General features: G+C 34.9%; 1 protein-coding gene across 1 annotated transcript; it reads right to left on the bottom strand.

Annotated features, from left to right (window-relative positions):
• Positions 1–2,555: 2,555 nt before the first annotated feature.
• LOC140791016 (probable ADP-ribosylation factor GTPase-activating protein AGD11) lies at positions 2,556–13,107 on the bottom strand. Its single transcript, XM_073141362.1, has 8 exons — positions 12,774–13,107; positions 11,952–12,042; positions 8,072–8,147; positions 6,236–6,399; positions 5,960–6,158; positions 5,683–5,799; positions 5,494–5,589; positions 2,556–3,051 (listed from the first exon to the last, which is right to left on the bottom strand). Exons 1-8 carry the CDS (start codon positions 12,817–12,819, stop codon positions 2,770–2,772), a joined length of 1,071 nt encoding a protein of 356 aa, XP_072997463.1. The 5' UTR covers positions 12,820–13,107; the 3' UTR covers positions 2,556–2,769.
• Positions 13,108–13,758: the final 651 nt, after the last annotated feature.

The raw sequence follows: 13,758 nt of genomic DNA, 5'->3' as shown, positions 1-13,758 counted from the left end.
TTGCTTATAGTTGTGAAAAAAGGGATAATTTTCTTTTTTACTCATTGAAGTATCATCCTTTTTCGCAATGAACTTTTGAATTATTTTTTTAGTATATAACGACTCCTTTGAACTATTATAAATATTATACTTAATCCCTTTAGATTTAGAGGATCACCGGAGAGAACAGGACGTGAAAAAAGAATTATCTAAAAAAAGAAATTCAGAAATTATTATTCTTTTCTGCAAGGACAAATAAGGACATTGATCATTCTTCTTCTTATAAAAAAACAGCTCTTTTAGCTTATTTTATCATTGACTTTCTATTAACAATTGTTGATATTTCTCTGCTTATAGCTGGGGCAAAGTCATAATTCTCTCCTGTAATTTCTATAGCATTGCAGAATTATTCTTATTTCTTCTTGCAATTGTTTTATCAAGTGTCGGGCTTTTTGGATGTGGTTTTTTTGTTTTTAATTAATGTCTTTCTTAACACAATAAGTTCAGATTTGGTCTTGACATACGTAGTCATTACCAATATCTTTAATGTATAAATTCCAATCTAAATGCCCTTCAAAATGTTCTACCTCGATTGCTCCTCCACTCGTGAGTCTGCATGAAACAGGACAAATGTTTTGTTTTCTTTCTCTTTTTTTGTTTTTCTCTAGGGCTCAGAACATGATGAGACAACCCATAACCGAAACTTTGAACCCCATCTCTGAAGGATCTTAAAATTTTACTGTTGCTTACTGTGGGTCAGTAGGATATTGCAGCTCTGAAACTTGTATTCTGAAAATTCTGGTTCTCTTTGACTTCACTATTCTCCAAGGTTAAATGTAAAAACTAGACTGTTGATGCAAGAAGTGTAGCTGGGGTGAAGAAAGGTCATTATGCTCATGAACACATCTTTAATACAACAATGTGCCCAAGTTTTAAAAGACTTGTGTATTTGGAATTTTTCACTGGCTCTGCTATTGAAGCACATTTTGCCTTTTTTACATGATAGACAGCCATCATCCTGGTATAGATTAATGTTTCTTTGATTCACTTCAGAAGTTGTTCTAGGTATAGATTAATCTTTTCATCTATTAAGGGAACAAGCAGAAGTTAAATATTTTCATTTTCCGAGTCATTGACAAATGAGTCTGAATTTGATGATTCTGCAGGTAGTAGGGATTGAATTTCTTGTACCTTTTTATGAACCTCCTGTTGAATTGGCATGGTTGCGTAATGTTTGCATGTAATGTATACACATATAGAGCTGTGTTGCCTGTGAAGTTTCAGGAGATGCTTCATGGCCTAGTACCAGTGTACTTTGTATTCTATTTTCTGGCCATTTGTGCAATTATAATTCTCGCATTCTCCAACTTCTGACTACCTTTGGTTCTTGATACTCTTACGGCTCTTACTCTCCGGAGAATGTAAAGATTCCCCCGGACCTGATGCTTTTAGACAGTGATATATAGATAAGGAACTATGTAAGTCAAGGATCTCCAGTCTATTTCTGCCAGGATTTTGGTATGAATTTGCAAATCATAAGATTACAAATTTTAGTGGTGGCTTGTTCAGTACGATAACTAGTGCAAAAATATTTGTTGAGATAGAGGTGTATGTGGGGAGGATTTGATGATCTAGTGATGCATCATCATCTTTGGGGAAATGCTCATGCCATTGCTTTCTTCTTTTCCTTTTTGAACGATGAAATTGGCTTTAGAAAAAGTTTTGCTACTTGGTTGCTGGACAGGGTATCACTCATTCTTTTTATGACAACGCCAATAGCCTTTAATGTTTTAAATTTAATTCGTTTTATCTTGTATATCAGAATTTTTATATTACGTGTTAAGAATCACACTTTGAATATTTATTCTTTTTTTTAAAGTTTTTTTTGATGACTGATTAATAATTAAGTTTTAATCATCTTTCTAATGTCAGACTAAATAATTAGATATAATACTCAACACCATGGTTTGAAGTTTCAGGTATTGGTCCTATCCGATTTAAAACTTCCCCTAAGACTATAACATTCAACTAAAACATCCCTAATAACAGTTATTTTTTTTAAAATTATGTTTTGGATTCTGGAATGGATTGAATCCTAATATCAACTGCATTGGCTACATGCTCTTAGAAATTGTGTAATGCACTGGAAAATAAGATAAAAGAAGGCTATTTATCAAAACAAACTTGAAACCGCCACAACGGTACTAGAACTGAAACTGACCGAAATATTTCGTTTTTTAATGGAGCCGAAACCGAAAGACATAACTTTGAACCATGCCTCATTTTGTATACTATCATACTATGTGGTAGCATCTGAAATCATTATAATCCCTTTCTCTCCACTTCTTCCATTTACTAGCATCTTAAGCTCATCATAGTTTCTGTCTACCTCAAGTCAGTGCCCTAACAACCACTAAAGGTGCTGCAACATCACCACAGTTGTAGATGCTGCAATGTCACCACAAATACAACAAGGTGGGTTGTAGGTAGCACTCAGAAATAGCTGTGTAACAAATTAACACAAAGACCCCTACTTAACTATCTCATTAGTTTGGTATGAAAAAGTTACTATCACATGTGGATTATAAGTTGCAAAATGCATTAGCTTAGTTCTTCAGAAGGTTTTCACTTTTTTTCACTTTAAGTATACTGCTACCTTCTAACATCACTATACAAGAAAGCAAGAAAGGTGGTTATATTTCATTACAATAAAAAAACAAAACAAACAGCTTGCAAATAAATGCTTACACTGTTGTTCGTATTACACAGGTATGTTCCGATGTTTGGTAATTATTGGCTAAGAGGCACACATTCCAGTTCAATCTCCAACTCACCGCGCTCGACGTTCTGGAGTTTCAGGGTCATCTCCTGCTTTACCTTGCCATCGGAAAGTAAAATGATGCTGTCTTTCACCAGGGGGTTGTCATTGCTAGCGAGCCATCTCCCGATCTGCATGGAGTCTGAGATGGAAGAGTTTTCGTAAGCTTTGGCTGTTGAGACCAGCGGCTGGATGTCTACTTCAGCCTCCCCCATGTGATCATCCGTTGAGAACATATCCTTGTCGAAAACTTGCTGTCGAAAGAAACACAAAAAACTTGATCCCCGCTTTTGGTTTGATTTATATACGACTAAATTCTGATATATGAAGCATAAAATTTCTTCTTTTACTGATGGAATAATTGCAAACAAAATGATGATCTCTAACATATATTGTAAATTAAAGAATGCAAGTTTTACATCATAAATAAAACAAACCAAGTCAAACTAAAGATAACCTCAAATCGCTACTGTCAAAAACATTTAAGCTCTACTTAAATACTGGCACTGGGTTCATCATTATGCAGAGATGTACTTGACAGTTGACACATGACTTTTAGGTGGAAATCAACCATGTAATTAAATTAAAGGTGGACAGAATTTAAATTTTCATTGCTTATTACAATTTACAAGGCCATGAAACTTGGAATAGTGATAACAATTTATGTAAATAGGCAGATGGGTTCTAGTTACTGATGTGACGCAGAAGTATTATACTTCAGAATGATGAGTAAATACATTTTTACCAAAAAGTTATATAATATTTTGCTAGAAGCATCTTGAATATGATATGCATGATAGTTGTGAAAATGGCAGGTCACTCAGTTTGCATGCTTGAGGATTTCTGAATAGAAGATCCCAAGAATATTAAATTTGCTTTAGGGAGCAGTTATAGACCTTTGAGACATTAAATTTTTAGAGAGCAATTATAGACTCCATTAAAACTAAAAGACTGAATGGCAAACCAAATCTTAACCATGGAAGCTAGCATCTTCTTTCATAGGCTTTTCAAAACCATTTTATGATGGTAATGGACATTAAGCTTTAGAGTTAGTGAGTTAACAAAAGGTAGTTAATGTAAAATTAACCGGTAAACAAGTAGATAATCAACTACATTTCTTTTTTCTGCTTTCGCCATTTGTATTTGCATCTGCTAATCTTCTGAATCTCCTAAAAAGTGGCAAATATCTCTGTTCCCATAGAGATGGCAAAAGTAAAACATCATATAGAACTCTGAGGTAGAAAAACAATTGTCTTCTACTATTCGGGAAATTGGGAGAAGTTGAAATCTTTGCTAGCAGATATTGGCACCAACAATTGGTTGATCGGGATCACAACTTGTGTGTGACTGCACACCCTGAGTGAAGGGCATTGCATGATTCATAAGGGACATGCAATCGTGTTCAAGCCCTGATTGTGACCACCCTACAGATAGATGATATAACAGCTAGAGGGGGCTGTTTAACATAAAAAAGAAGAAGTAGAATTAAGAAGAAAAAGAACAGATTCTGAGAAGCGAAGTCTGATGACTGGCACGATCAGATGATCTAAAAATGTCTTCTGAAGGCTTTGATAGATTAATCATGCTTGATTTGAGTAGAAGGTTATTATCAGACTAAGAAAATTGGTCAGTCCTCAACACTAACAACTATATAATAATAATTTAAGAGCACTGCAAGCCACCTCTCAATCATAAAATTCAACCTACGATCCCATCTGATGGCCTTCGTCAATCCTGAGTACGTCAGGGTTGGAGCCAGCAAACGACTTTTACAACCCTTGGATTGTGACAAATGTATGGGTGGAAGCATCAAGTCAGTTGGCTTTGTATACGCATATCAAGGAACATAGAGTACCTCTGGGTTCATGACCAAAATTGCTCTATGTAAGAAAAATAGCTCAAGAGAAAATGGAACAAAGAGAGGGTCATTAAACATTCTTCTGTAATTAATGGACTTTCAGCACTTTACATGAAATTTTTTTTATGACATATAGAGTCTATCGGCATACCGATCAAGAAGGAGAATGCTGAAGAAAAATTCATTATATGTATTTTGAAAGTTCCAAGTGAAAAAAGAAAAGAAAAGAAAAGAAAGGCCTGTAAAGGGGTCTATGTAGAAATCGAGTGTTTACAGTACATGTCCTCCCTGCAGTAGCAGATAGTATCATAATAATGGATGTCTTTACTCCTAGAACTTTTTCTCTAAGTAAAATGCAATGGACTGAATTAATAATATATATATATATATACTAGCCTAACCTTAAGTTATAGTTAAACATTTCTTGCTGCCTATTTGTCCATAGATTCATAAGTGACATGATTAGGGCAGTAAAGCGCACTCACTTATGAGATATATGCTTTACATGAGAAGGATGCATTTTAATGAAGGTCTATAGTTATAGAGTTTAAAATTTTAAATCTAGCTAACAAATTAAAGTATTAGTGACTATAGCCATTGGATTATGTTGGAATGGCCATGATGCCTAAAGTACCATAATATCCTCCATGAAAATAATTACTCATTAACTTATTTGCGTCTTAGATTCACATCATATATAGCAGAGTAACATTAGTAAGAATGAAGCAGTCAAAGATCAAATGTTTCGAAGGTAATTTGCAGTGGATGTGTTAAGAAAAATTAAGTGCAATGTAGTACTTAACATATTCCTATCTCTTCTACTAAGCACAAAAGTTACCAGCTTCAGTGGTGGGATGGGATCTGGAATTGATAATATTAGCCTTTCGTTCCATACAGGATTCAAATTTCTCTTTATAACACGTGTTTTCATTGACTGCAAAGAGAGGAAGGGAAAAGCTTAAAGCATTTCACAAGAAGAAAATATAACTCAGGGTCATTAAGATTCAACCACATAAAAATTGCTTACTTGGTGTCCCAAGTTCAGAATAACATAAGGATCACTAGTCATCACATCCCGAACAGCTAGGTTGGTCCCCCTTATAACATTGACCTTTATCAATCCAATAAATTCTACCATACCCATCTAAGAAAGAAATAATGATTATATTATTCAGAATGATAATATGAAATATAAAGCAACGGTATATTAAAACAAATTAAGTAGAGACAAGGCACCCAAAAGGACAAACTTTAACTTTCAGAAAAGTAAATCACAAAAAGAAAAGAAGGTAGGTAAATTAAACCATCTTCTTTACTGCCTTATGTTCTGACTCCTTTTTCCTCCAGCTGCTCCTAAAGGCATGACCTAGACTGTGACGGACTCCAGACAGCTGCTTGTCAGAGTGTTTATTGCGTGAACAATTTGTTTGTCTGCTGAAATGCGAAGGTAGTATACACATATCTTGTGTAGAGCTTAAAAATTCTTGCAGCTCATACTTTCTCCTGAATTTCAAAGAAGTTAAACATTTTAAAGACAGAGTTTCTATAAAAGAATTGGTAATTAAATCACCCAAATAGACCTGATAAAATCAGAGCGTTCCTCTATGGAAGAATCTGGTTTTGGCTTTTCGTATTTTTCAGGCAGAAATGCCTCGTATCTCATGTTCACGGCAGTGTTACCGCCCAGATCAGCAAAAGAATCAACCTGTTCATCTGTCCACTCATCTAACTTCACTGATAGGACCTGAGGCAAAACCCAATAAAATTACTAATGATGATACATGTGTGCCAAAAGCCTTCTAGCCAGCATTGCATGTTTACACAATTTCTGGGGAATGACCAAAATGGTAGCCACATTTGCCTTTATGCTGACTTAAGGACTGGACCCATTACGTATTTGACAATATGATACCTCACTCTATGTTATGGAAAATCTGATTGTCTTGTTTTCTATGTTATAACTTATAATGCTTGATTATCATCAAAATAAATCATCCATATCTTAATCAGAAGCTACAACAAAGGATAATTTTTAAGTTAATCACTATTCAGCAGTTCCTCTACTTCTAAATTCAAATGTCTGTTGGACTGAGATACTGGGGATAAAGAAGTTACATCAATAAATCCTCTAACTACAATGTTCTGATATTTTTTTTAAGTGTATTGATTGAGAAGTGATATTGTACTATCTTAGATTACCATATTTTGTCCTACTTAAATATTGCATGCAGTTTTGTGTAATGATGCTATGATCTAGAAGGCTTCTATTTGCCATGTGTCTCGACAATTCTAAGTTTGAATAGTGGAGAACATCAGAATCTAAAGGTTTTGAAAATATGTAATCACTACTGAATAATATAATTAATTTTCTGTAAGACTTAGTATCAAATGAAAAAGAAAGTCAAACTTGGTACTCAAGAAATACTGAAAAGTGAAAAAAGTATTTTTCATGTTTACCTTGGATAGATGGTCCAACAGAAAGAGCAATTGAAGAGGAAATCACTAATAGAACAAGATGACTGTTGAAGTGGTAAAGCTCTATAGGAGTCCTTTGTGACCATAAGAAACACTTCATATTAAGGAGAATAATATAAAATGAAACTTAGGACAAGAATTACGTCGTTGAATGCTAAGCAGTCGGGAAGCAAAATACTCAAAGATTTGTGTATTGGTTAGCTGAGATGACAATATTGAGTTATGTGAAGTCGTGAACCATATAACAAGAGAAAAATAAAAAATTCATAATACTTGTGTCTGGGCAGCTGAGGTGAGAATGTTGACTTACATGAGCAGTCTTACTAAAAAAGATAGAATAAGAGACAACATTCACAAGAATATCTGTGAAAATTTGGAGTAGAACAAACTGACAAGATTTAAGAGAATTAAGATGGTTCAAACGTGCCCAAGTACATCATAGAAGTAGTAGATTGATTAGGTTAAAAGCAATCTAAGAAGGATAGAAGGACCCTGAAAGACTTGGTAAGAAACATTGGGATAAGAATTTGACAAGACTTATGATGGAAACAACAGCCAAAATATTGAGTTTATATTACACGTAGTTTTCCCCAAGTAGTTGCTATATAAGACACGAGAGATTTATTTCTCACATGCTATTTCTGGATTCTCATGCCAATCAGATCAGTCTTCTCTAATTTAAATGTTTCTTATCTAGCATGTAAGCACTTTACATGGCTAATGCAATTATCTATATGGGAAGACCTTCCACTGCGTAGCTAAGCAAATAACAGTATGAATACACACCTTGAGATAGATATTGCAACAGTCTTCCATTCTATCAAATTAATGTGTAAACAGGAATGAAGGATGATTAATAACACCGAAACATTACAACTTTACAAGGAGAAACCTGTAATGATTTTGTGGATGAATCACAAAAACTGTTGTAGATTCAGTACCTTAGATATATGTACTCCAAGGCTTCTATGAACACCAGAACACTTTATACAGATAAATACACCAAGACTTAGTGACCTGAGTATCATTATTTGTCCCAATTAGATGATCCCATATTGGATAATTTCTAGAGCAATAAAGAAATAAATGACATGCTGGAAAAGCAATGAACAATTTCCACTATTTTAAATAAGAATTAAAGAAATAAACAATAGGTGAACACAATAAGCATTCAACTCCCAAATAGCGGAAGTTCCAATATACAGAGTTAAGCTTCGATAACAAAATGATCCATAAGCTACATAGGAAATAATCTCTCACTAACACTGAATACTAAAATCCCATTGCCTCAGTTATGAACCTCTGTTGAACTTCTGGGCTAGCATTGTCTTCTATATCATTCTCTCCTATTCCACTTTCAATTTCTCAGTTTTGCAGGTAACCATCAACACTATTGCATTTTAATTTTATCATAAAGACGTGCAGCAATAACATGAAGTTACGCGAAGCTCATGTGGTAGACAACATATCCATGCAGGCATGCACTAGACTACATCAAGTTAGTTAGGAGAAAGAGATAGAAGAGTAACAAAGTCATATACCCTCTTCCAAGTGTGTCTCTTTAAATAGTTCAAATCATGGTTAAATTATGTTTTTGATAAGAAAACCTTTTGACTCCATATATCAGAGAAGTGGAGAACATATTTTAGATGATAGAGATAATCTATAGTTAGATGAAGTATTAGGAGAGACTACAATGAGGGCAGAGATTAGCATGAGTCGTTCGGCAGTAAGAGATGTACATCTACTAGCACTAATGATAACCCTGATGATCTTGATGATACACTTGGTGGTGAGATCATCTGTTAAGAAGGTATAGGGATTGAAAATAGAGAAACCGAGGATGTATATACATATCAGCGACGTCGTCATACAGATGTTGCTCCCTATGATTATAGTACTTAGAATTTACTGTTTAAAGTCATCATAAGATTCATATGTTGGTTTATATCCTTAATACTCTCAGATACAAGATCTATATAGTGAATATTATTTTATTCAGACACAACAAAATCCATATAATCTGATTAATATGATGCAATCACTTTTTAAAGCACCAAACCCTTAATATCATCATTTGCAAACTTATGGTCATTACGATGATAAAGACGACAAGAATTTATAAAAGCCATCACCATATTTATCAAAGTTTTAACTTTTGAGTAAGTGAAACATATTTTTAAAGTTTTTAGGTTTCATAAGTGAGTAATTTTTATTTTTTTTATCATTTTTTCTACATTTTTAAATAATACTTAGAATTTTATGTAATTAAAAATAGTCCAATTCGATACAAGCGGCCGATACGGCCAATATGTATCGTTTTTCGGAGGCCAATCCCGATCCCAATACTGACCGAATTTTGGAACCTTGCAAGTAACTCCTACACAACGATAAAAAGTTGAGATTCTTTTTGGTGAGAAATCCTTGGATGGATGGATAATCTCTCTCTAGCCTCTAGGGTCATTAAATATGGACAAGAAATATCTATGCTTTGGAATAGAAAAGTGGCCGAAGAAAATCTCCTGTTTAAATATGAAACTGAAAGTTCCTTTTTTAGGTCTGCGCATGTCGTTCGGGAGTCCTTAGGTTTGTTAGGATGCCACGTAAGTTACCTTAAGTGATCCTATGTCGGTGTTCAGATGCTCCTAGTCCAGTATAGATAGGATTCTAAAATAGCCTGCTGAAATTATTTTTCTTCAAAATTTTGCTCGATTTCTTCGCATGATTTGATTTTCTACAAACTATGTTACTTGACCATACATTTGAATATATTGTCTACAACTCTACAACATGTGATACTCTCCATGAATTTGCTAATACAAAGCATTACACATACTATTGTTTCCACATCTTCTAGAAGTGAGTTGAAGTGGCAACAATCAATCTGATCTATCCATGTAGGGTATTTTCGTAAATAATATAAAACAAAGCATGGCTTAAAAGAAAGTGTTTAAGTGCCTATTGGTGAAATTCAAGTTGTCCTCTAGAATTTTGGTAAGCTCTCTGGAAGGGAAATTATGAATTCCTTGGTTTAGTCTCACAATGAGCTCTTGCTACTCTGCCAAAGCTCTTTGGAAAGCCTTCATAAATAAACTTAATTAAATATATATATAGAGAGAGAGAAAGAAAGAAAGGAAGGAAAGATGAGAGAGACAGAGAGAGAGGAGAGACTAGATAAGCATTCGAATGCTTTTCTAGGCATTCGAACGGTTTGGACCAATAATAATGTTTGGTTAGGCGTTCGAAGAGAATTTGAACAATCTTAAGAAAGTGTTTGAATAGTGTTTCTAGTGTTTGAAATCCCATCATAAAAATAGTTTTTTCCTATTAAAAAGAATAGTTTTAATTGATCCAAAAAGTGCTCTTTCATATGGGATGTGCCCCATTATGAAAAGATGTTTATTCCTAATGAATACATTTGTAAGCTCTTTAAATAAAAAGGAAGAGTGCACCTTAAACATAATAATCATTAGGAATGGAGACAAATCAGCCTTAACAAGGCATTTGAATGGTCCTTTGGACCAACGATGGCCATGCCACAGGCACAGCCCGTCCCGATCGCCGGCCGGCACGGCACGTGCCGCAACACTTGCCGGCCGTGCCATAAGAAAAGGAGAGAAAAAGGTAACACCTTCGCCATCGCCGTCGCCCGAGCTCCCGTCGGGTGCCCTAGCCCGAGGGAGGGGAAGAAAGAGATCGAGAGAGAGAGAGATTTGGATCTGCAACTTAAGTTTAAATTAATAAACTCTCTCTCTCTCTCTCTCTCTCTCTCTCTCTCTCTCTCTCTCTCTCTCTCTCTCTCTCTCTCTCGATCTCTTTCTTCCCCTCCCTCGGGCTAGGGCACTCGACGCGAGCTTGGGCGACGGCGACGGCAACGGCAAAGGCCAGCGGCAACGGGGAGCTCGACGACGAGGTCGATGGCGAAGCTATTAGGAGAGGTGCCGTGCGGCACCCCTCGTGCCACGTGCTAGTACACCACCGGCACGGCCATCCATGCTTTGGGCATTCAAACATCCTTTGCTGAGAAAATTTGTCCGATCGGTGTTGCAGTAGGCTTTAGATGGTGTTTCTCGAGAGCAAGATCTCTTCTGACATTCGAATGCAGCAGAGAGCATTCAAATAAGATTATTGATTTTAATCTTTATTCTTGATCTTTGGGTTTGGTGATTAGTATCCAAGTTGCTTAAAAGTACAATCCTTGAAAACCTGATAATGAAGGCGTTATATCCTGAAAATATAATTTTTAAGAGTCCATCTGTACCTTGGTGGAAAAATTACTATCTCAATGAAAGCTATAAGCATCTTGCTTTCTCAACCCAAATTTTGATTTGATTCCTTTCTACTTCACAATTTCCCCCCAACAAGTCATTTATAGAGCATTAGAGAACATTAAAAGTGAGCATGAAACAAGAATTGGGTACTACCATGATCTTTCTTGAAAGAACTACATCATAGTCTGAATAACTTTCTTCATTCTATGTACACTTTTATTTGTAGGATCATCTATATTGCAAAATATTTTGCACATAAAAACTGGAGTATTCTTATTTAGATGTTTAATATTAGCATAGGGATACTTCCTATGGGGATTTAAAATTAATAACTCTTCACACTAATATCTCATTCAATGTCAGATTCAATGATCTGAAAATAAACTCAAGCTATAGATTCATTACTAGATGAGTGCGATGTTATAGTTAATATTAGTCTACAATATTTTCAAGTTGTGCCATATTTAGAATTTCATGAGTGCTTACAATGACATGTTGCATTCAAGTAAAGGCAAGACTAAAAGATCAACTTGAGATCCCAGATACTTACACCCATTTTGGATCTTGAGAGCCACAATCAGCGCATAATCTATTACCTGGTTGACTCAAAAGATTTTCTAACCTTTGCAATGGATCAGAACCTGCAGATTGTAGCCATATACTTCATAAGAACTAAAATAAGCACTAAAGACAATCTTCTTGTAGCATGTAACTGTGTTTCTGGTTTTGAAGATTTGAGACTTCCAGCACATAAGACATGAAACTAAATTCGACATGATGTGATGATGGAAACTGAAAGAACCTCTACCCACAATAAGATGAAGATTACCAAGTGTAAGTGGCAATAATAGGCAGTGATATGTCGATCTATCTCTAGTTATCATGATTCTTTGGACTGATGGTTAGCATTTCCATCATGTGGGAGGCTATCATATTGTACTGCACCTATTAGCCTCTTCTCATCGACTATATAGCAGATCAGACATATAAGAAAAACTTTCCTTATTGTTGTGGGTAGAACTCCTCAGTATTTGATGCAAATGTAATAAAAATTAACGCACTAACAACAGGTAGATTCTAGTTGTATCCTCCGAATTCATTTACTTTATTCTGCAGTTTACATTTCATAGGTAAATTATAGCTAAATGCTTCCAATTCCAACGGTACCCAATTCATGGAAAGAAGAATCTCTAACACCAAACGTTAAAGGAAAAAAATTAGCTCATCAAATGTGTGCGATTTGAACATCTTTATTCCTTTAGCTCATCAACAAATGATTACAGCAAGACTTAAACAACAACTACATCAAAATTTCCAAAACAGAACAAAGGTTTATGCGAAATTTTGAGATGCCCAAATTTGAGAAACGAACCTGAGGAGTTCCTGGAGTGGTGGTGATTCTCGAGTTTGCTAGTCATTTACAAGCTCTTCCCAAACATCAAAGCAAAAGAATTTTGACAAACGCTTCCATTTACTTCGACTCTATGGTTCCAATTAGATAAAAAAAAGATGAAGACATACTAACGAATCTACAACGAAGATACCAAATCAAGAACAAAGAGTTTGGATAAAAGAGTTTTGCAGCTGAGATCGCTATCAGCTATCGGAGGAGAATGTTGAGCATCCAAACGATAACATTAAGGCACTGCACCTCGCCGCGTTTAACTAGTTCGATAATATTCTTCTAAAGTTAATGAAACTTTATTTTATTTATTTGTGAACAGGGGGGGAAATGTAGGCAAGAATTGGAAAAAAGTCAACGCTTAGGATGGATAACATAAAGGTGGTTCTCCACTTACTGGCAGATGCAACTAACCGTCCCCACCTTTTTTATTTTGAAATAACTAATTAAGAAATTGTTACTTTTCTCACGGATGATTTACGGCCAAAAAAGTCTTTCAATTTTTTAATAGCAGAAATACGACATCCACTATCAAATTACAATTTCAATCCCTTTTTACTAATTTAACTCTAATAATTTCCAGGAAGATTGTCGTCTTTTAACAAATTTATCACGCATCACATCACCTATGTGATTTATACTTATTGCATATGCAAGATGTACGCTCTAATTTCAACAATATGTATATTGAGATTTTAAAAAGAACGTCACACATTATCTATGTAATTTATATGCATCGCCTATATAAAATATACACTCTAATTTTCAACAATATATATATTGAGATTTTAAAAAAAATGTCTCACACCTACATAATTTATATGCATCGCCTATGTAATATATACGCATCGTCTATGCAAAATGTACGCTATAATTTTTAACAATGCAAGCATTGAAATTTCAAAATAAACATCACGCATCACCTATGTAATTTATACGCATCGCCTATGCAAAA

Source organism: Typha latifolia, chromosome 6 (assembly GCF_019914945.1).
Source record: "Typha latifolia isolate L0001 chromosome 6, TyphaL0001v2, whole genome shotgun sequence".
NCBI classification, from domain to species: domain Eukaryota; kingdom Viridiplantae; phylum Streptophyta; class Magnoliopsida; order Poales; family Typhaceae; genus Typha; species Typha latifolia.
Note: the sequence above shows the minus strand (reverse complement) of the source record. Positions and strands in the feature narration are given on the sequence as shown.